At 41.3% G+C, this 20,704-nt stretch overlaps 1 protein-coding gene across 1 annotated transcript in view; it reads right to left on the bottom strand.

Moving 5' to 3' along the window:
- The window catches only part of ADAMTS5 (ADAM metallopeptidase with thrombospondin type 1 motif 5), a 57,815-nt gene that overhangs the window by 15,944 nt on the left and 21,167 nt on the right, over positions 1–20,704 (bottom strand). The window contains exons 4-7 of the mRNA XM_043892708.1: positions 13,876–14,043; positions 3,979–4,262; positions 1,982–2,165; positions 1,223–1,398 (exon numbers count right to left, since the gene is read on the bottom strand). Coding sequence (XP_043748643.1) covers positions 1,223–1,398; positions 1,982–2,165; positions 3,979–4,262; positions 13,876–14,043 — 812 coding nt within the window. The remainder of the gene's footprint in view (positions 1–1,222; positions 1,399–1,981; positions 2,166–3,978; positions 4,263–13,875; positions 14,044–20,704) is intronic.

Below are 20,704 nucleotides of genomic sequence, written 5' to 3'. Positions count from 1 at the left end.
GGACGGAGGAGCCTGGTGGGCTATAGTCCACAGGGTCGCAAAGAGTTGGACACAACTGAGCGACTTCACTTTCTTTCTTTCTTCTTCAACAGGTTAACAACTCTCTGGATGATTATATTTCCAGATAATGTTTTTCACTTTTATTTAATATTTTTAAAAGAAAATGCATTATTTTACAATAAAAGATGAAATGTTTTAAAACACACATAACTTGGACATTAACTTACTTTTCTTTTTTTTTTTCATTTATTTTTATTAGTTGGAGGCTAATTACTTTTCAATAATATGTCATAAATATCTGAAGACCTGTTACAGAGGTGGCTTTAAATATCATGCCTATTTGTAAATTAGATTAACAGTATTTTAAACCATAGCATAATGTTGATTGTGAGAAGTGAAACTTCAGTAATTTAGAAAATGCTCTTCTATGGAAAATAAAGGATCATTTCACATGTATATATTATGATGTGTAAATCTAGAGGGACACTGATTCATATTAAAAGTGCAGGGCATTTTAAAGTCTAGGTCAGGGATAATGATGTTGACATCCTGCTTCATGAATCACCAATGGAATTCTTCAATAAAACATAGAAAAATAGAAAACTTTCTTGTTTTATAGTCTCCTTTACAAATATAATTTGTGCTAAAAATATGAGAAAGTATTCTTTTGAGAAGCAGTCATTCCATCTACGTAGGGAACACAAACTTTAGGCATCCTTTATATTTATCTTTGCTTCCCAGGTGGCTCAGGGGCACAGAATCTGCCTGCCAGTGCATGAGATGCGAGTTTTAACCCTAGGTCAGGAGGATCCTCTGGAGAAGGACATGGCAACCCACTCTAGTATCCTTGCCTGGGAAATCCCATGGACAGAGGAGCCTGGTGGGCTACAGTCCATGGGGTTGCAAAGAGTCAGACACGAGAAATTACAAACGTACCTAGGGAATACTATTTTGAAGTTAAGGTCACAACTCATCTTCCTGACAGAGTTACACGTTTTCAAAAAATAGCTTTTAAAACATTTACTTGTTCTGTTTACAAAATCCTTTTGATTCATTGTAGCAAGTTTGAAAATACAGAAATTACAGAGGTGAAAATAAAACCTTCCAAAATCTAGCCACCCCTCAAATAATGACTGTTTACATTTGGTATGTGCAGCCTCCATTCTACCAAATAACTTCCGCCAAGGACACCCACTTTTCTGGGCAGTCTGGGAGCAGTTACCTTTGGCGAGAACACCACGTAGTAGCCAGTGCCCTTAGCCCTGCAGGTCAGTTTGCACACGTCTCCGGGCAGGACTCCAGCATACTTGGGAACCCATTCCACAAAGGTTTTGACTCCTTTTGCGTCAGACTGATATCCATTTTTGGCCTCACACTGCTCATGACGAAAAGATTTACCTAAAAATTAAAAAAAAAGTACATTATTACTCTGTTCTGAAACTCAGATACATTCCTATTCATGTAAATACTTTCAAGGAGAAGATGCTAACTTTTTTTTTTTTTCCTACAGTCTCTCAACACACCAGTGTTGAAGGATTTTTATCCACAGAGTTGAAAATAGCAATTATTTTTTCCTACTCCCGGAATACTCAACTGTTGATAATAATTTAAAAACCACTCATGTATTTGTTACTGATTTGCACCCTGGTGGAACAGTGCAGTACAAGATTAATAGAATATTTCTTCAGCCTCTCCTATTGCCGACTGCTAGAATAAAAATTGTTGTTGTCCAGTTGCTAAGTTGTGCCTGACTCTTTTGTAACCCCATGAACTGTAGCCCACCAGGCTCCTCTATCCAGAGGATTTCCCAGGCAAGAATCCTGGAGCCATTCCCTCCTCCAGGGGATCTTTCCGACCCAGGAATTGAACCTATGTCTCCTGGATAGGCAGGCAGACTCTTGACCACTGAGCCACCAAGGAAGCCCCAGAATACAAATGACACTGGATCTATGGTGGTTGCTGACTCTTGGGAGCCGCGTACCATTAGCCGGGCAGGGTGTCACGCTGCAAGAGCGGTAGATCGCCCTCTTCCCGGTGCAGTAGCGGCCGTGGTTCCTAGGCGCCGGGTTATTGCAGTGGCGGTAGGCAAACTGCACTCCGCCCCCACACGAGCGAGAACACTGGCCCCAGGACCCCCAGGACCCCCAGTTGCCGTGGCTTGATGTCTAAAACAGAAAACAGGAGATATTTTACTCAGAAGGGTGGACAACTTTCAAAATGTACATTTAGAAATCACTTGCATGCAATGACTCAGCGGAAACGTCATCGCAGATAAGACATGATCATCTCTTGAGTTTAACACGGTCACAGATGTTGAACACTCTGAAATTGCAATGCGATTCCAATTCTAAACAATCCACCTTTTCTGCCCCCTGCCCCCGGCCCCAGCACTAGAGGATCTGAATGGGTATGTGTTTGGTCACTCATTCTTGTCCAGCTCCTTGTGGCCCCATGGACTGTAGCCCACCACGGGCTCCCCTGTCCGTGGGATTATTCCGTGTCCATGCCAAGAATACTGGGGTGGGTTGCCGTTTCCTCCTGCAGGGCATCTTCCTGACTCAGGGATCAAACCCGTGTCTCCTGCAGCTCCTGTGCTGGCAGGTGCATTCTTTACCACTGAGCCACCTGGGAAGCCCAGAGGGTTTGAAGACTTCGCCTGAAGTACTGAGCATGCTGCGAGGACCTTCTGATGCTGTGCATTTCTGTCCGTCACCACCGAATCATGGTTCACTCTGTGTCCACTCTGACCTTGCATCTTTAAAGAATTGTGTGATGCTAAAGAAGCTGCATGATCCCAGGCTGATTATGCTTCCATCTTTTCTCCCTCTTGAGCGCTCAAGTTCTGCAGTCCCTTTGCAGACATCACACAGCCCATCTGTCACATGTAAACATATCTGACCTGAGCTTGACTTCCTAACACCCAGTAGAAAGGAAACAGGGCAGACACTAATAGCATCCAATCACATGGACCCATGCCACAGGGAATGAAGCCCTATTATGACATCCCAGGTTGATTCCTCTGGAAACGCTGCAGCAGGAAGCCGAGAGATGCCAAAAGGAAGATATTAGAAACTGCTTTGTCAAGGGCATTCCTGAAGAACCTCCTCTGGTTGCATGGTTCAGGGTGTCTGTGTCAGGGTATCTGAGACTGGTAGCTTGGGTGGTAAGCCTTGAAAGGCACAAGCAATGTGCCCATGGCAAAGGTCTTCCAGGGACTCTGAAAATGTTGCAAGTGAGAAGGAGCCGATGCTTTGCTGGAAAGTGAAGCTGGTGGGAGCTGACCTGAAGCTGGACTGGGTATACAGGGAGGGAGGTGGGGTGCCTTCCTGCAGCAGGTGTGGTTATTTTAGTTCCTGAAGTTAGATGAACTTGCCATGGCCTCAGATGCAAGGTGGGAGGCCTGGGTTTGATCCTGGATTGGGAAGATCCCCTGAGGAATGAAATGGCATCCCACTCCAGTATTCTTGCCTGGAGAATCCCACAGACAGTGGAGCCTGGCTGGTTGTAGTCCGTGGGTTTGCAAAGAGTCGGACACGACTGAGCAACTAAGCATGCGGCAGGCACACAATGAGGGGGAAAACACGACCATTTTGGAGCTGAGCAAGTATGCCTGAGGATCATCTGTCAGCTCCACTGGGATTTCCTTCCCGAATTGAAACAAATGTGTTCCAATAACTGGAGCAGTTTGAAAACAAACTCCAAGCAGTGACTCGGGGGCCCTACTTGTGGTCTCAATGAGACAGAATCTGGGCTCTCTACTTATTTATTACTGGGTATAACCCGAGACTGGCATTTTCTCCAGTAATTGACAGCTGAGGATGACTCCTGTGGGTAAAAGAGGAAGCGGTAAATAGATCCCTCAAGGAAAAATATTTTAACTAGGAAGCAGAGCCTTCTGGGGATGGTCCCCTCCACATGTCACAGGAATGTACTTCAGCCCTTGGGGCTCGGGCCTTGCGTGACAAGAAAAGCACTTACCGAATAATATTTTTTCTTGGTTTTGTCCACACACTTGCCCTGCAGGCAGATCCTCCCTTTCCCACATGGCGTTCCCTCCACGGCCGGCAGCTTCTTGGTCAGGCACACCATCTGGCCCTGGCGCACCACGGCGCACCAGAGGCGGGCACACACGTCCATGCCGGGGCACACGGAATACTCTGGCCCGAAGGTCAGGTTGCACTGCTGGCTGGCGTCGTAGGTCTGGCCCGGGAGCTCCTCGGGGCCCGGAATCTGTTTGCGTGGTAGGTCCAGCAAACAGTTACCTACAAGAACAACCAAGATTGGCCACTGTTTGGAGTTTCTGTTTCCAACTTTGAAAATGATGGCTCTAAACAGGCAAGACTCTGGCTGGTGTGGAGACACATCACATTCCCAGATCCCTGGCAAGGGGACTCTCTGGACGAGGCTGGGCGCCTCCATGAACTCGCCAACACTCACCAGGATTTCTGATGGATGATGTGCCCTGGGGTATCCATAATGATGGCATCATAATGATGGCAGTGAATTTTATTTGATAAAATAAAAGTTTGCAATGATTAGCTGTGAAAATAACCATCGTGCTGAGGGACTAACAGAAACTGGGATGGACCTGGCGGAAATCAGAAAGTGGGTATAATAACTGTGTGTGTGCTGTGTGCTAAGCCACTTCACTCGTGTCCGACTCTTGGCGACCCCATGGACTGTAGCCCACCAGGCTCCTCCGTCCATGGGATTCTCCAGGCAAGAATACTGGAGTGGGTGGCCATGCCCTCCTCCAGGGGATCTTCCTGACCCAGGGGTTGAACCCGTGTCTCTTATGTCTCCTGCACTGGCAGGCGGGTTGTTTATCACTAGTGCCACCTGGGTGTCACAACAACAAAAACAACAATAATGACAAAGTTGTGTTCACAACTTTGAGAAAGAGAGTTTGTCCTTGCGCCCTGTCTATACCCCTTTGTCCACACCAGCCCCAATTCTTACCTCTTTTTCATGCACTCATCCCCCATCCACGTTACCTTTCCATTAATTCCATAAATAAAGAACAATGAGATGCCGCGGTCATTGCTGCACTCAATAAGCTTAGCATGTACCGTGTTCTACCAAACATACCAGATATTTGGGAATACAGAAAAATGACCCAGATCCACCCCTTCAGGCCTGATAAGCTGAAGGAAGCAAAGTCAGTCAAGTCTTTCTCTTAGACTGAAAGCATTTTAATGAAGAGCTTTCAGGCACCACGTATTAGAGCAGTGGGAAAAGAAAGGAAAATATCTCTGATAACTTGGGACTGAGCCCGCTTTGTCACTCTTCACCTCCTTTTCTCCCCTTTGTGTCAGTTGTTGAATGCAATTGGTATTTGTTGGGTCCTTGGAGGGTGTCTGGTACACAGTGATGGGGCAGTCAGAAAGGGAGTGGGGAGTCAGTAGAAGCTGACACACAGACAGTGCAAACTCAGAAGCTAAACTACACCTCCCCTTCCCCGAAAGCTTCCCTAAGAAATTCCTTCTGAGTGAGTTAACTCCGTTAATTTCCTCAGTTTGTATAGGAGCTTACATATTGTCTTTCAGTTTCAGTACTTTTCTATTTACTTGATTTTAGGATCTACACACTGATTATTTATACACTAAAAATGATGAATATTTGTTATACACTGACACTCTTTTGGGGCTTCGCTGGTGGCTCAGATGGTAAAGAATTCACCTGCAATACAGGAGACCCAGGTTTGATCCCTGGGTTGGGAAGATCCCCTGCAGATGGGAACAGCAACCCACTCCAGTAATCTTGCCTGTAGAATTCTGTGGACAGAGGAGCTTGGCAGGTTACAGTTCACAGGGTCACACAGAGTCAGGCAGCAACGAAGCAACTTAGCAGGACACTCTTTTCAGTTCTTTTAATGTATCAGTTTATTCAATTTTTAGGAGAATTCTATGTAGCAGATTCTGTTGTGTTGGCCAAGAAGTTCATTTGTGTTGTTTTCCATAGATGTTATGGAAAAACTGGAACAGAATTTTTGGTCAACGAGCATTATTTTCTTTATTTTGAGATAAGGAAACTGAGGAACTGAAGATCTAAGGATCAGTTACCTAAGGTCTCATAGCTATTAGGGCTTTATGCTCAGAGCCTGCTCTTCTCATCATATACAAACCTGACTCTGCTTACCATGTGGATAGGCTGCTTATTTTATTGCTAAAGGGCAGGCATGTGTACGAATCCTTTAAACGGTAACACCAGGCCTAATGGTAGAAACACCCGGTCTAAAGTCTAATTCTGGCAAAAGACTAAATGGCTGAGTGTTCTTGGCCAAATTAGTTCACTGTCCTTAATTTATTTTCAAGATCTATGAAATGTTGCTTTTCTCACTGTGACACTGGAGGGGCAATTAAGGGGTGACCAGAAAAACATAAAACAATCATACTGGTACTATGCCCAACATATTTAACAACATTTCAGATTTATTTTGAGTTATTCTTTTTATCCAACAAAAGAAAACCATGTTTAAATCCTATTTTCCACTGAGAAATGGAATATTCAGCACATTTTAAGTACACTGCAAATGTTTTTACAACTATGCTCAAGTTTCTTCAAAGCGAATACCTTGAAATTTGTCAATCTGTGATGGAGGCATTATATGAAAATGAATAAAGAGCAAAGTTCCTATTTAACTTCTGAGCCAGAACTTTTGAAGAGGTAAAGCTTCTTAAGGCAGGCCAGAAAAAGCATTAAAACTTACTATCCAGCCAAATAGAACTTTGGGAGAAAAACATCAAGCTAAAAGAAAAACATCAACAGCAAGTCAATAGGAAGGAATGATTGTCAAACCTCACTAAGCTTTGTTTAGAAGATAAAGTGCGATGAGGCCCTTTGGACTCCAGGAAAAGCATTATCTTCCTGCTTACATAAAAAACAGCCTTGTGTATAGCAGAGAATGCTTAGTGGATTGATGACGGAAGAAGACTGTCAACAGATCTCTGAGCCATCAAGAATGCTTTTCCAAAGTACTGGTTGACGAATCTTTTTTTTTTTTTTTTCACTGAAAATCACAAAGTGTAACACTGGGTGACTGAATACCAGCTGGGAAGTATTTAACACGTGTGGGTGCCTGTGGCATGGGTCGGCATCGCTTTTCCCCAAGTCAAAACAACTCATCACCTCCCCATGGATATGGCACTGACACCTTTCAACCTCCCTGGCAGATGGCTTGTGGAAAGAAATGGACAAGGCGATTGGAAACTGGCGTCAAGATGTGGTCCCTCTTTATTTAAGCTCGATGTGTGTCTCATGCTCAGTCATGTCTGACTGCTTGCCACCCTTTGAGCTGTAGCTCGCCAGGCTCCTCTGTCTGTGGGATTTTTCAGGCAAGAATACTGGAGCGGGTTGCCAATTCCTTCCCCAGGGGATCTTGCTGATCCAGGGATCGAACCCGTGTCTCCTGTGTCTCCTGAAATGCAGGTGGATTCTTTACCCACTGAGCCATCAGGGAAGCCTATGAAGCTCAATACCAAAGTATAAAAGTTCTAAAAATGTGTAACATATTTGCTTGACTATTAAGAAAAAAACAACATATTTAGCTCTGTGGTTTTCCCTTAGAGGTCATTTGGAGAGGAGCTGTTCTTGCTTAAAAAAAAAAAAACCGTTTTATTCAGATTTGCCTTTTACTTATGACTTTAATGTTGTCAACATTAGGATTTATTGCTGCATTAGTTTCTGATAACACTGAAATCTACAGTCGATCAATTTCATTTATTCGTTGACATGTCATTTGGTGATAAAATAGGTATAGACAGCGCCACCAAATGGCAGACTGGGGCCAGGGAACAAGAAAAAAATAAAAATACAGTTTGATTCTGCGTCTCACGATATGAAATATTTAAGATCTAAGTAACAGAGGATTGGATATACATCTTTCATCTAAAAAATGTGTACAATTTGGGGAGAGGTGACAAGGAAATTGATCAGTCTTTTAATACCATTTATATTGACCTCTAAAAGTGTTCAGTCTATTGCTGACTTTTCTTAATCGCCATTACTTTTATTCTCAACCATCTCTTTACATATTTCAAGATTTATCTTAGCCTGAAATCCCATCTGGGCTTCGCTGCCAACATTTTGTCTATTTATTTGCTCCATAAAATCGCCAAGTTCTTCTTTCCTTTTCTTTCCCCATCTCTTTTCCTTCCTTCTTTTCTTCTGTCTTAACATTCTATGTAAAGATAATGAAAATGTGTGCACATTGCAAATTTGTTTTCACTATCCATGTTAAATTAAATGCTTTAAGTAAGGTGAAAAGTTTAAAAAGTAAGACTCAGTGATTTGTGATGAACAAATAAAGAGAATAATGTGGTCATACCCCATGGCCATAAAATACATTTTTGGGTGATGGAAAGTATGTCAGGTCTCCAGGAAATGGAGCAGAAAAGTCTTTCTTTTTTATATCTGACTGGTGTCACTGTTCGTCTTTCATATTAATGATTAATGAAAATTATCACATGAAGGTCGGTTGTTCTTTTTCTACCCCCCCCCCCCCATTTCTAGCACTGTAGTTATTTCTATCTTCTCTTCCTTTTTAATACACACACATGAAATTAAGAATTGACCCAAATAGAAAATTCCTTGGTGGCCCAGTGGTTAGGATTTCATGCTTCCACTGCCAGGGGCCTGGATTGGATCCCTGGTCAGTGAACCAAGATCCTGCAAGCCGAGTAGTGTGCCCGCCCCCCACCCCCACCCCCAACACACACACAGTGGCCCAAACATTCTTGGTCTAGGAGAAATAAATTAATATTCCTAATGAAACTCATTCAAAGAACCCCCATAACACTACAAACTCTTTTCTTTATCATCATTTCTCTGGTCTTGTAACTCTTCTTTGAGGTCTTTATTTGAATGTCTAACATTAAAAGAGACACTGATACATCATGGGTTCAGTGATGGATAAACTAACCTGTTGCTTGTTGTTTAGTCCCTAAGTCGTTTCTGACCCTTTTGTGACCCCGTGGACTGTAACCTGCCAGGCTCCTTTGTCTATAGGGTTTCGCAGGCAAAAGTACTGGAGTGGGTTGCCATTTCCTTCTCCAGGGTATCTTCCTGACCCAGGGATCAAACCCACGTCTCCTGCATTGGCAGGAGGATTCTTTACTACTGAGCCACTAGTAGTAGTGTTAGTTGCTCAGTCATGTCCAAATCTTTGCAACCCCATGGACTATAGCCCTCTAGGCTCCTCTGTCCATGGGATTCTCCAGGCAAGAATACTGGAGTGGCTTGCCATTACCTTCTCCAGCAGACCTTCCCAACCTAGGGATCAAACCCAGGTCTCCTGCATCGCAGGCAGATTCTTTACCATCTGAGCTAAAGGGAAGCCACTAGGGAAGCCCTTTAACTTGGGTGATGACAAAGGCACAGACATTACTTGCTGGCCAAGGTAATTCAAGAGATCTGTTTGTGAAACTGTGAGAAGTATTAGTACATTGTTTAGCAGGTGTTATGCCATGGAAATTTCGATTAAAAATTCTCTGTGTTTGGGGATGAAGATTAGCTTTTTAAACAGAGGTCACTGTGGAGTTAAAATTCATGTCTTACTTGCACTCTGTTAGCATATTTACTGTGAAAAATCTAGAGGCTACCATAGTGGGCTTTGAATTTCATAAAACCTTAAAAACCAAATGTTAAGATCATATTATGACCTCTACTATCTATACTTACAAAGGATTAAGAGAATGGCTTTTTAATACCACTTTTTCTCCAAAGTTGTGTGTTCAGTAAGTGGCTGCAAACTTAGTTCTTTAAATATGAATTTTTCAAAGATGTCTATAGCTTTTCCTTAGCAGCCTGTGTCTTGGGTGTGCTTGAGTTGTATCTGCTTAGGCAGTGACCCTTTCTCATCACCTGGCACTGGGGACTCAGGGATCCAGGGGACACGGCTATTATTTTTGGCTTCAAGATTATTAAGCATTTGAGAAAGGAAATTTAATAACTTGCTTCTGCTAAGCAATTTCTCTGCCAGTGCTTACCTTTATTTTTGAGGATCATACTCCTAAGCCAATTTGCCTAGAGCTAGGTTGTATAAACACGGCAGAAAGTTACAAGTATCTTGGCCAGGCTGGGGTTGTGGGTGGGGGGAAGGTCCCCCATAAGACATGACTTCTTCCTTTCTGAATCACAAATTTGCAGGCCCAGTTATTTTAGAGTGTGCAAACTGAATTTTCAATCATAACCTAATTGCTGTGCATTTCTTGTTGGAACTAAATCAGAAAGCACTCAATATTAATAAATATTAATAAATTTAAATCTGGCAGTGGTAGAGTGCTACACGTGTCTAGCTACTTATGGCTAATACTTTTAAAAAAAACTCAAATGATACAAATTAAATTGCACTCTAAGGACTCATTTCTCCAGCATTGCTGGAGGTGGGAAGGAGACAGGTAAGCAATTACATAAATGGATGTTCTAGGTACTCTGCATGCGTGTGTGCTAAGTCGCTTAGTTGTGTTCGACTCTTTGCGACCCTATGGACTGTAGCCCGCCAGGCTCCTCTGTCCATGGGATTCTCCAGGCAAGAAAACTAGAGTGGGTTGCCATTTCCTCCTCCAGGGGATCTTCCCAACCCAGGAATCGAATCTGGGTCTCCTGCATTGCAGGCAAATTCTTTACCGACTGAACTATGAGGGAAGCCCTAAATTGTCAGTGGCCTAGAAAATCAGAACAGAAAAACAGAACCATTTCACTCCTACTGCATTCCATTTCATGAATGAATGGGGTCTGCATGCAAGTAGTTCCCTATGAGTAGACGGAAAAGGAAGGTTTGATGATATGGTTTCATGACATCAGCTTAGTCTTCTAACAAAGATGTGTGTTTGTTTGCTTTTGTTTGTCTTTCCATTGTCCTGGGCTTTGACGGTCCTCTTGATGCTCTCCTAAGCTCTGAAGTTGAAATGTCAGAACGGCCACAATCTCAAAATCCCGCTGACTAATTCCTATCGCCACACTCTCAGTTGAACAGACTTAAGTCAGTTTTTGGTTGCAATCTAAAAGTTATTAAGGTATTTAAAGTGACGCTTAAATGACAGTGCTACATAGAGTATTGTAGCTTTGATTCTGTCTCTGTTTTTCAATGAATGCTTCCCTGGTGGCTCAGCGGTAAAAAATCCGCATGTGACACAGGAGACTCGGGTTTGACCCCTGGATCAGGAAGATCCCCTGAAGAAGGAAATTGCTATCCGTTCCAGTAGTGTTGCTGGGATAATCCCATGGACAGAGGAACCTGGCGGGCTACAGTCCATGGGGTTGCAAAGAGTCGGACATGACTGAGCGTGCATAGGTTAGGTTTGAAATGAATATAATTGATCTTGCCACTGTGTCACAGCTACAGTGCCTTTTTTAGACTCATCATAAAATCAGTTTTCTTTTGGTGGGCGAGGTGGGGTTGAAGGGTTAGCTAAAACACAAAACTGCTTACTCAACATTCAAAAGTGAGAGAGTCTAGGTTTTGATGAAACGAATGAATGATTGACTATATTATGAGAATTTCCTGTCCAACAAATGTTGGTAATGAAATTTATTTATTTAATTAACATATAGATGGAAAAGTTAGATAAGATTTTCTCGGTGCAAATGAATGAGATCTATTTCTAGTAAAAGTACGGTTTGGTGGTTATCTACCAGGAGATCCTTTGGAGCAGATGCAGAAAGGTGTATAAAATTTGTTGTAAAATTTTAAAAAATCTGAGTGTAGACTCTTTTAAATACAGAAATGAGATTTAGAAAGTGAAAACAATACTGGAAGCATCTTTACTGCATGGAAAGTAAAATCATGAATTCCACAAACATGAAATAAATGAATCATTCCAGAAATATGGCAATAAGGAACAAGATTTTGCACAGCATTGTAATTAGCTGACCTAATACTTATACAGGGAAAAAAAAAAAAAAGTTGGTCCCATTTTAGCCATAAGTATTTGCTGCCTTAGCAACTAAATCTGTTCATTTAGTGATTCAAAGTTTAGCTCAACCTTTTGGAATGTGTAATGTGGGATTCTAAAATAAAATATTAATGTTATTCCATATTCACAAAAGCTGAAAAAAAAAAAAAAAACAACAGTAAAAGTAACCTAAGAGTGGGAACTAAGATTCCACCTAAGAAGAACTGTTACTAGATATGGACTTGATCAATAGGTAGGCAGATAATTAGGTAAGCATTCACCTCAGGACTCTCTGCATTTCCTCAACATTTTAAACTGAGCTAACTAAACAGAAAATTACCACTTTATTATTAGTCTAGGATAAACCTAATACATCGATTCTTGAAATTATTTCTAAATCTTTGAGATATTAGGCCATCTTTTCAACTAATAAAGAACATTTATTTTGTGTTAAGGGAAATTTTAAAGCAAGCTGGGTAGGGATTGTTTTCAGGAACAGGAAATTTAAATAGTCGGAAGTAGCTAAAGCATTATCAGTTCACCATTAACATAGCAAAAATGAGTCTGTGAACATTTTGGCTATAAGACAACAAAAGGCTATATAGTAGAATTTCCTTTTGTCTGAAAAGTACTGAATTTACTAATTGTTTTGTAATTATGCAGCCAAAGCTCAAGATGGCAAACTCACTAAGAAATTACAGAAATATCAAGCTTTAATTGCTGTGAAACTAGGGAAAAATAGTTACCCTAGATTCTCTTTATCCAGCTTTGAACCATATCCTGAGATAAATTTGTAAACAATTATCATCATCAAGAATTTCTGTCCCATTTACTTCAACCATCAGTTTTAGAAAGAAATAAATTTTAAGAGGAAAGCAAAAGGAATGAGAATATGTCCATTCAGGTGGCACAGTGGGTAAAGAATCTGCCTGCAACTCAGGAGATGCAGGAGATGTGGGTTCAGTCCCTGTGTTGTGAAGATCCCCTGGAGAAGGAAATAGCAACCTACTCCAATATTCTTGCCTGGAGAATCCCATGGACAGAGAAGCCTGGTGGGTTACAGTCCAAAGGGTCGCAAAAAAGTCCATAGTGTCAACGGGTAGGACAGGACTGAAGTGACTGAGCACACACACATGTAATATAAGAAACTGGAACTCTGGGGTCTCTGGAAATCTCTTCCAAATTTAACTCATCTATTTGCCTGTGTTCCCAGTATTTTAAGGTAACAGGGATGCTAGGAAATTAGCAATAGCTTGTTTCAAAGATTACTTCAGGGTCAGAATTTATTATTTCTAAAAATTGTTACTTCCTTGGTATTTTGATATAATTTACGGCACTAATCCTAGATTTAATAGACCTTAATAAAGTATGCTGCGCTCTTGAACTCCATTTAGAGGATAAAGCCAAAGATTTTCTTTTGAAGTTCTTAAACTGTTTTCTCACGGTTCAGATTGATTTTCTATTTCTGTTTCTGCAGCTTTTACTCCACTTTCAGGAAAACGGGCTGCCAGGGTGAAGCCAAGTCTTGTAGTGAGTGTAGATCTATAGAGCTTCCTTTCTTGGTTTTATGCTGCCATAAAGAGAATCTGATGGAATTGTCACTTACATTCTAACCATACCTTTATAATAAGCATGTAACAAATAATTCTGAGAGTCCTATTAATAACAGGGAAATGAGATATCTGCCAACATTCTCACAGGAAGCTGGTGTGGTCAAAGAGGGAATAAAAGCCAGGCTTTCAGGGCACTAGCGAGGCCTTCTGTGTGGTCTCCCACACTGCTTCTCTTTGAACTTAGTAATTCAAAAGCAAAAAATACCATAGCTATAATGCCACCAAGGATGTTGGCATTCCATACCAGTAGACAGACCCCCTTGTTCCTTTTTCTGACACTGTCTCAGCAACCATTGTCTTAGAGGGCAAAGTGAACACCAGGAGGATACAATGAGGTATTGTTTCTGAGCCTGGGGAACTGTACCTACCGTGGCCATCATCCAGAAATTCTGTGATGGTGGCTGAGGTGCATTTGGACCAGGGTTTGGATGCATCGATGCTGGTTAGGATGGAAGACATTAAGCGCTTATCTTCCGTGGAGCCGAAATTTTCTTCACAGAACTTGGAATCGTCATGGGAGAGGCCAAGCAGATGTCCTAAAAGACAGGATAGATGAAGGGCAAACAATGAGAGATTTTGGCACATCTGCTTTTCTGTGGCAATTAAACTAGTACTTGACTCTTCTCCTCCCAATTGTACATGAGTTCATTTTAACTGCTTTTTCACACAGAGACTGGACTCCCCCCAGGGAAATTAAAGCTGCATGTCATCAGAGTGGTCACTTCTGGTGAACATTCTGGGGAAAACTGAAAAATTACACTAGATGAGATGTTCCCATAATCCATCTGGATCACACATGCTCAAGAATATGTGGAAACAGACCTTATTTAGAATCTAGAATTCGCAAGGCAACTGTGGGATTATGTCATAGTCCTCACGACATATTATTTTGAATGTTGTTAATTTTCCATCTTCTATGCTCAACTACAAGCCCCATGAGATCAGAGAGCATCCCCCTCTTCCACTCCCCGCCAGCCACTGCTGGAAAATCTATATTTAACTCAATGTTCTGCAAGTTACAAACACTTAATACATGGTATTTGAAGGTCAGGGATTCCATTTTCTTGGCCAAGTAAATAAGTAGCCGTATAAGAGATGACTAGAGGAGAAAAGAAAAAAGTGAACTTAGTAACTTCCTGGTTTCATGCAAACGTTAGCTTGCTTCACTCTTTCATTTCTTTTAGTCATTCAGTGAGTTGGGAATGTTCACTAGTTCCACAAGTAAATGGTGTGTCTTGAGGATATACCCATTTGCATTTAAGAAATGTCCAAAGCACCAATGTGACTCTCACCAAGTGTTAGCCCTTGGAGAGAAAACAAATACTAAGAAGGGAAGTGATTGTCTAAAACCACTCAGTTAGGTGGTTGTTTGTGCTTAAGTTTACCAAACACACTCTCTGGTGTTCCCCCACACTGATGTTCCCGTTCTACCGTGCAAGGTATTATTCTGCAGAGTACATACGCCCATTCTTATAATCTGACTAAAATTTTTTTATTACATAAGATTAACTTTTCACATAGTCTAAAGGTATAATACATTCTATAACACATTTAAAATACTGTTGTTTTTTTTAGCTCTTTTTTTTTAATTGGGGGATAATTGCTTTACAACGATCTGTTGGTTTCTGCCACATGGCAGTGTGAATCAGCTATAAGTACACATATATCCACTCCCTCTTGAGCTTCCCTCCCACTCTCCTATCTCACTCCTCTGGGTCATGACAGAGCGCCAGCCTGAGCTCCCTGTAGTGATACAGCAACTTCCCACTAGCTATCTAGTTTACACACGGTAGTGTATATACCTCAGTGGTAAAATTCAGGACAACAGATTGGAGAGACTCTAAAAAGTAAACAAGACACCCTAGTAGTGTTTTTTGCAAAGCTTTTTAAAACCCTACACAAACCACCACCAAAAAAAAAAAAAAAAAAAAAAGTGGAAAATACCATAGAAAAGTGATTACTGCATTCTCCTTGGGTTCCTGAATACCAAAGGCAGGAACTTTGACCATTCTGCCAAGAAAAAGTCCAGTGTGCAACAGTAAAACCCAACAGAGATGAAATTTTTCACGCCAAATTCCAACTACTTGGGGCCAACTTGTTAAATCACTAACACCTCATAACAAAATTGTCCACTGAACAGCTGCTTGCTGTTGTGGTTGAAGTTAAGTGGCCAGGGCTCGGTGACCTTCTAAGCGTTGCATTTTGATACTATTTATACAGTTATTTACTTCAATAGCATTTACTCAGCTAGTCGGTTCTCTGTGGGAAACCCTCTTACCACCACTCACGTTCTATTTGGTCAGCAGCATAAACTCACAGTGGAGTTCATAAAATATCTTCCAAATAACATGCAAGAGAAGATTGGCAGGAGCTCGTCCAAGTTTTGGGTGGTATGTTGAGTTTCACCGCACCCACAGAAAAATAGTACCTTTCATTCATATTCTATTCGAAACTGCTAAAACTTACTTAGTACATCAAATACTCATTGAGAATGTAGAAAGGTTATCAGTGAACATTGTGGGATTAGTGTGGAGGTTTCACACTTGAGGTTTTTCGCCCCTGGCATAGTAGAAAAAGTGGCCTAAGAGAACCTCTGTATTATGAATCTAGGTTTTATACTTTAAAAAATGTGATCTTTGCACTCTATTTCATAAGACATTTATATTTATTTAATGGAGCAATGGTGGCTCAGACAGTAAAGAATCCACCTGCAGGGCAGGAGACTGGGGTTCGATCCCTGGGTCAGGAAGATCCCCTGGAGAAGGGAATGGCTACCCACTCCTATATTTTTGCCTGGAAAATTCCATGAACAGAGGAGCCTGGTGGGCTACAGTCCATTGGGTCACAAACAGTCAGACACAACTAAGTGACTAGCACTTTCAATGGAGTAATAGTCTTTTCTTCGAAATGTATCTAGATAAAAGCTCTGTTCATATGCATGTGTATTACTGCCTCAAGAGATACTCATTTCATCTGGAGGCTAAGTTTTAGATATTTGATTTAAATACAAGCCGCAAGGTAAACACCAAATTCACTTTGAGGGGCCGAGGAAACTACCTCTATTTTTTTTCTTTTATACATAATGGTGATGCCTATAATGCTAAATATCAATTATGAAAGCAAAGCAATTTATTTTAAGATGCTCTGGTCTAGAAACTATAAAACTCTTCGAGGAGAACATAGGCAAAACACTCTCTGACATAAATCACAGCAGGATCCTCTATGACCCACCTCCCAGAATATTGGAAATAAAAGCAAAAATAAACAAATGGGACCTAATGAAACTTAAAAGCTTTTGCACAACAAAAGAAACTACAAGCAAGGTGAAAAGACAGCCCTCAGATTGGGAGAAAATAATAGCAAATGAAGAAACAGACAAAGACTTAATCTCAAAAATATACAAGCAACTCCTACAGCTCAATTCCAGAAAAATAAATGACCCAATCAAAAAATGGGTCAAAGCTCTAAACAGACATTTCTCCAAAGAAGACATACAGATGTCTAAAAACACATGAAAAGATGCTCAACATCACTCATTATCAGAGAAATGTAAATCAAAACCTCATGAGGTACCATTACATGCTAGTCAGAATGGCTGCTATCCAAAAGTCTACAAGCAATAAATGCTGGAGAGGATGTGGAGAAAAGGGAACCCTCTTACACTGTTGGTGGGAATGGAAACTAGTACAGCCGCTATGGAAAACAGTGTGGAGATTTCTTAAAATACTGGAAATAGAACTGCCATATGACCCAGCAATCCCACTCCTGGGCATACACACCGAGGAAACCAGATCTGAGACACGTGCACCCCAATGTTCATCACAGCACTGTTTATAATAGCTAGGACATGGAAGCAACCTAGATGCCCATCAGCAGACGAATGGATAAGGAAGCTGTGGTACATATACACCATGGAATATTACTCAGCCGTTAAAAAGAATTCATTTGAATCAGTTCTAATGAGGTGGATGTGAAGTAAGCCAGAAAGAAAAACACCAATACAGTATACAACGCATATATATGGAATTTAGAAAGATGGTAATGCAAGACAGAAAAAGAGACACAGATATATAGAACAGACTTTTGGACTCTATGAGAGAAGGCGAGGGTGGGATGATCTGAGAGAACAGCATCGAAACATGTACATTATCAATTGTGAAACAGATCGCCAGTCCAGGTTGGGTGCATGAGACAAGTGCTCGGGGCTTGTCAGTGCACATTACTTAAGTGGTGCACTGGGATGACCCAGAGGGATGGGATGGGCAGGGAGGTGGGAGGGGGGTTCAGGATGGGGAACACATGTAAATCCATGGCTGATTCATGTCAATGTATGGCAAAAACCACTACAATATTGTAAAGTAATTAGCCTCCAACTAATAAAAAAAAGTTGGGAGAAAAAAAATAAAAAATAAAATGAAAGAAAAAAAAAAAGATGCTCTGGGCTTTTTAAATGACTCTTTTGGCAGACTCTTTGGCCTCTGAATTGCTAATTTATCTATGTAGTTGCTTGTTGCTGAAGATACAGGTAGACAGTCATCAGAAAAGACTGTCATTCTGGGCAAGAACAAATCTGAGTTCCACTTTGGCAAGAGCTGAAAGGAGAAGTGAATTTTATAAGATCTCCCAGAGTCAGTCAGAAAGGGACCACTTACAGGTCAACTGAGAGAGAGACTCCTTGCAGTGAGGATGAATGTTCTGTTCTCCATGAAGAAAGCCTGTCAGCTGGCTGGGAGAGGAATGCTCTCCCCGGGACAAGGAGAATCACAAGAAATGTGAAGACCATTTCAGCACCCAGAGAAATAGGGAGCCAGGGCCACAGGAGCTGGATCCAGGGCACAGGGGGAAGACCCACGTGACTTCCCTTCAGGAGCTGGAGAGGGATTGAAATGAAAGAACAATGTGCGGGACGTCTGGACGCTCCTCAGGAGAGACGTGACAGGCATACTAAAGGCTGTGGACAGCCAAAGAAATGGCATTCTCAAATGTGATTCCCCTCATCATTAAGCTAGGACACCTAACGTCAGCCTGAAATCATCCTGTGTCTTTGAGCCCTAGAATGGTGAGATACATATAAAAGCATAAGTTACTTTCAAGGGACACTCACTTTAGAGACCACACACTTATTAACAGAGAAAAGCCTGGAACCTAGGAAATTTCGAAAGTTCTGTTGCAACTAACAACACATTTTAAGTGGATGTTTTGAAGGGCTTGACCACAATTTATCATGATGTCACTGATGGCCTTTTCCAGTGAGAATCTCTTCCTAAATCATAAAATGAGATGTGTAAAATGACAGGCGTGGATTGGAGATTAAGCACTTCTCCCACAAGCAGCCTTGAGCAGGATTAGTGAAGCTGAGATTTAAACACACGTGCCCCAGAAGATAAAACAGTGCCAGAGAAAATGTTGACATCGCCTAAAATAATGTACTGCTTTCATCAAAAGGCTTTTTTATGATGAGTTTTTTGAGCAATGCAAACCAGAGTTAGTTGAAGGGTGGGCTTCCCAGGTGGTCCTGGTGGTAAAGAACCTGCCGATGCAGGAGATGGAAGAGAGACACGTTTGATCCCTGCATCAGGAAGATCCCCTGGAATAGGACATGGCAACCCACTCCAGTAATCTTGCTTGGGAAATTCCATGGAGGAGCCTGGCAGGCTACAGTCCATAGGGTCTCACAGAGTTGGACACAACTGAAATGACTTAGCACAAGATCAAGGAAGAGTTAGGGAGATAGGGTCCAGAAAGTCACAGAGAAAGGCAATTCTTTCTCTTGGAAAGACAGAGACATTTCTTTCTCTAGGCCAAATATGGGAACAGAGTGAAGAAGATTCAAGGCAGTTTTGAAAGGTAAGGGAAGAGATTTGAGGAAGTTCTACCAAGCTACCTTACTAAAACAGGATGTGGAAAATCCTAGTGAGGAAGCAAGGCTGATATGGATTGTGGACCACAATTCAAAATCTGGGTTTAAAGGAGAGGTTCCAAAGTCTTGCTTCAAGGAAGCATTAGCATTTGTATTTGGAACCATTTGTAATCAGGAGACGTGCAAAAAACTAAGAGAGGTTTGTTTGCCTTAACTAAGTTAAGCAACTTTATTTACAATACTATCTTTCTTGGTGAATCTTTTAATTCTTGAGTGATGTAATTGGAAGCCACTTCTCACATAAAATCCCAACACAGTTACAGACCAAACACTGTTAGGCAGTGGGTGAGTTTGTTAACGGCATTCATACACTAAATTTCTTAAAAAAGTGTTACAGAAGTCAGAGTGAAATTTACGGTGATGCAGGGGTCCAATTCATTATTTTCCCAAGTGATGCAGCCCTTACAGCTGTATCTTGATGTTTGAAATCATTAGTAAAAACCAAGGTGTAAATTATAAGGGCTTCTGTAGAAAATACCCATCTATTCTTAATAGATATTAAACCATATCATAAACATGACAGTCCTGCTAATGAGTGCCCATCACACAAAGTAACCTCAGCAAAGAGTTTATTTGAATTATGCCGAGGAAATGAGTTTTGGGTAAATTATGTCAAAGCAAAGTCTGCAGGGTAAGAGTCTGAGTTATAAGTGTCAGTTCAGAAACAGCAAACTATTAGTCACCTGGTAATTTTTTTGGACATCAATCATTTTTTAAAACTGGTAACTAGGCAGCACTTCATTAAATAAATTTCATCTTGGATATTCACAATGTAGATTTTAAAAAGCATCTTGCCTCCTTAAATTCACACATGAATCTGGTGTCAGAAAATCTGAAATAATGGACACCCTGGTGAAGACACATTACTTAACAGGAAAATGTTGGTTCAGCTTCTTATTCAACTCAGGTATTACTGTACAACCAGGGCTGATTTATAATATTAACCTCAGGAAGGAAACTGGGTTGTTTTTCTAAACTTTGGTCTGTAAATTAAACAGAACTTCAAGTTCTTGTGTCCTGACCCCGAACTGGCCAATAGGCATGGGGCCACAGCATCACATCCTAAAAAAATGTCACAAGAAGCTCTGTCATGTGTTTGCTTAAGCAAGCCCTGCTCACGAAGCATCTGTTTCTTAATGAGGTCATGTTTTTATTTTTACCTAATTTTCCAGCTGGGATTATTAAGGTTCAGGAAGGTCTTGCCAGGGGTTGAGAAAGGAGTCAAAAACTCACAGGGTATCAGGACCTAGAATCCTTGGTGAAGGAAACCAGGAGCC

This window comes from Cervus elaphus, chromosome 31 (genome assembly GCF_910594005.1).
Source record: "Cervus elaphus chromosome 31, mCerEla1.1, whole genome shotgun sequence".
Taxonomy (NCBI): Eukaryota; Metazoa; Chordata; class Mammalia; order Artiodactyla; family Cervidae; genus Cervus; species Cervus elaphus.
This window is presented reverse-complemented; position numbering and strand designations above follow the sequence as displayed.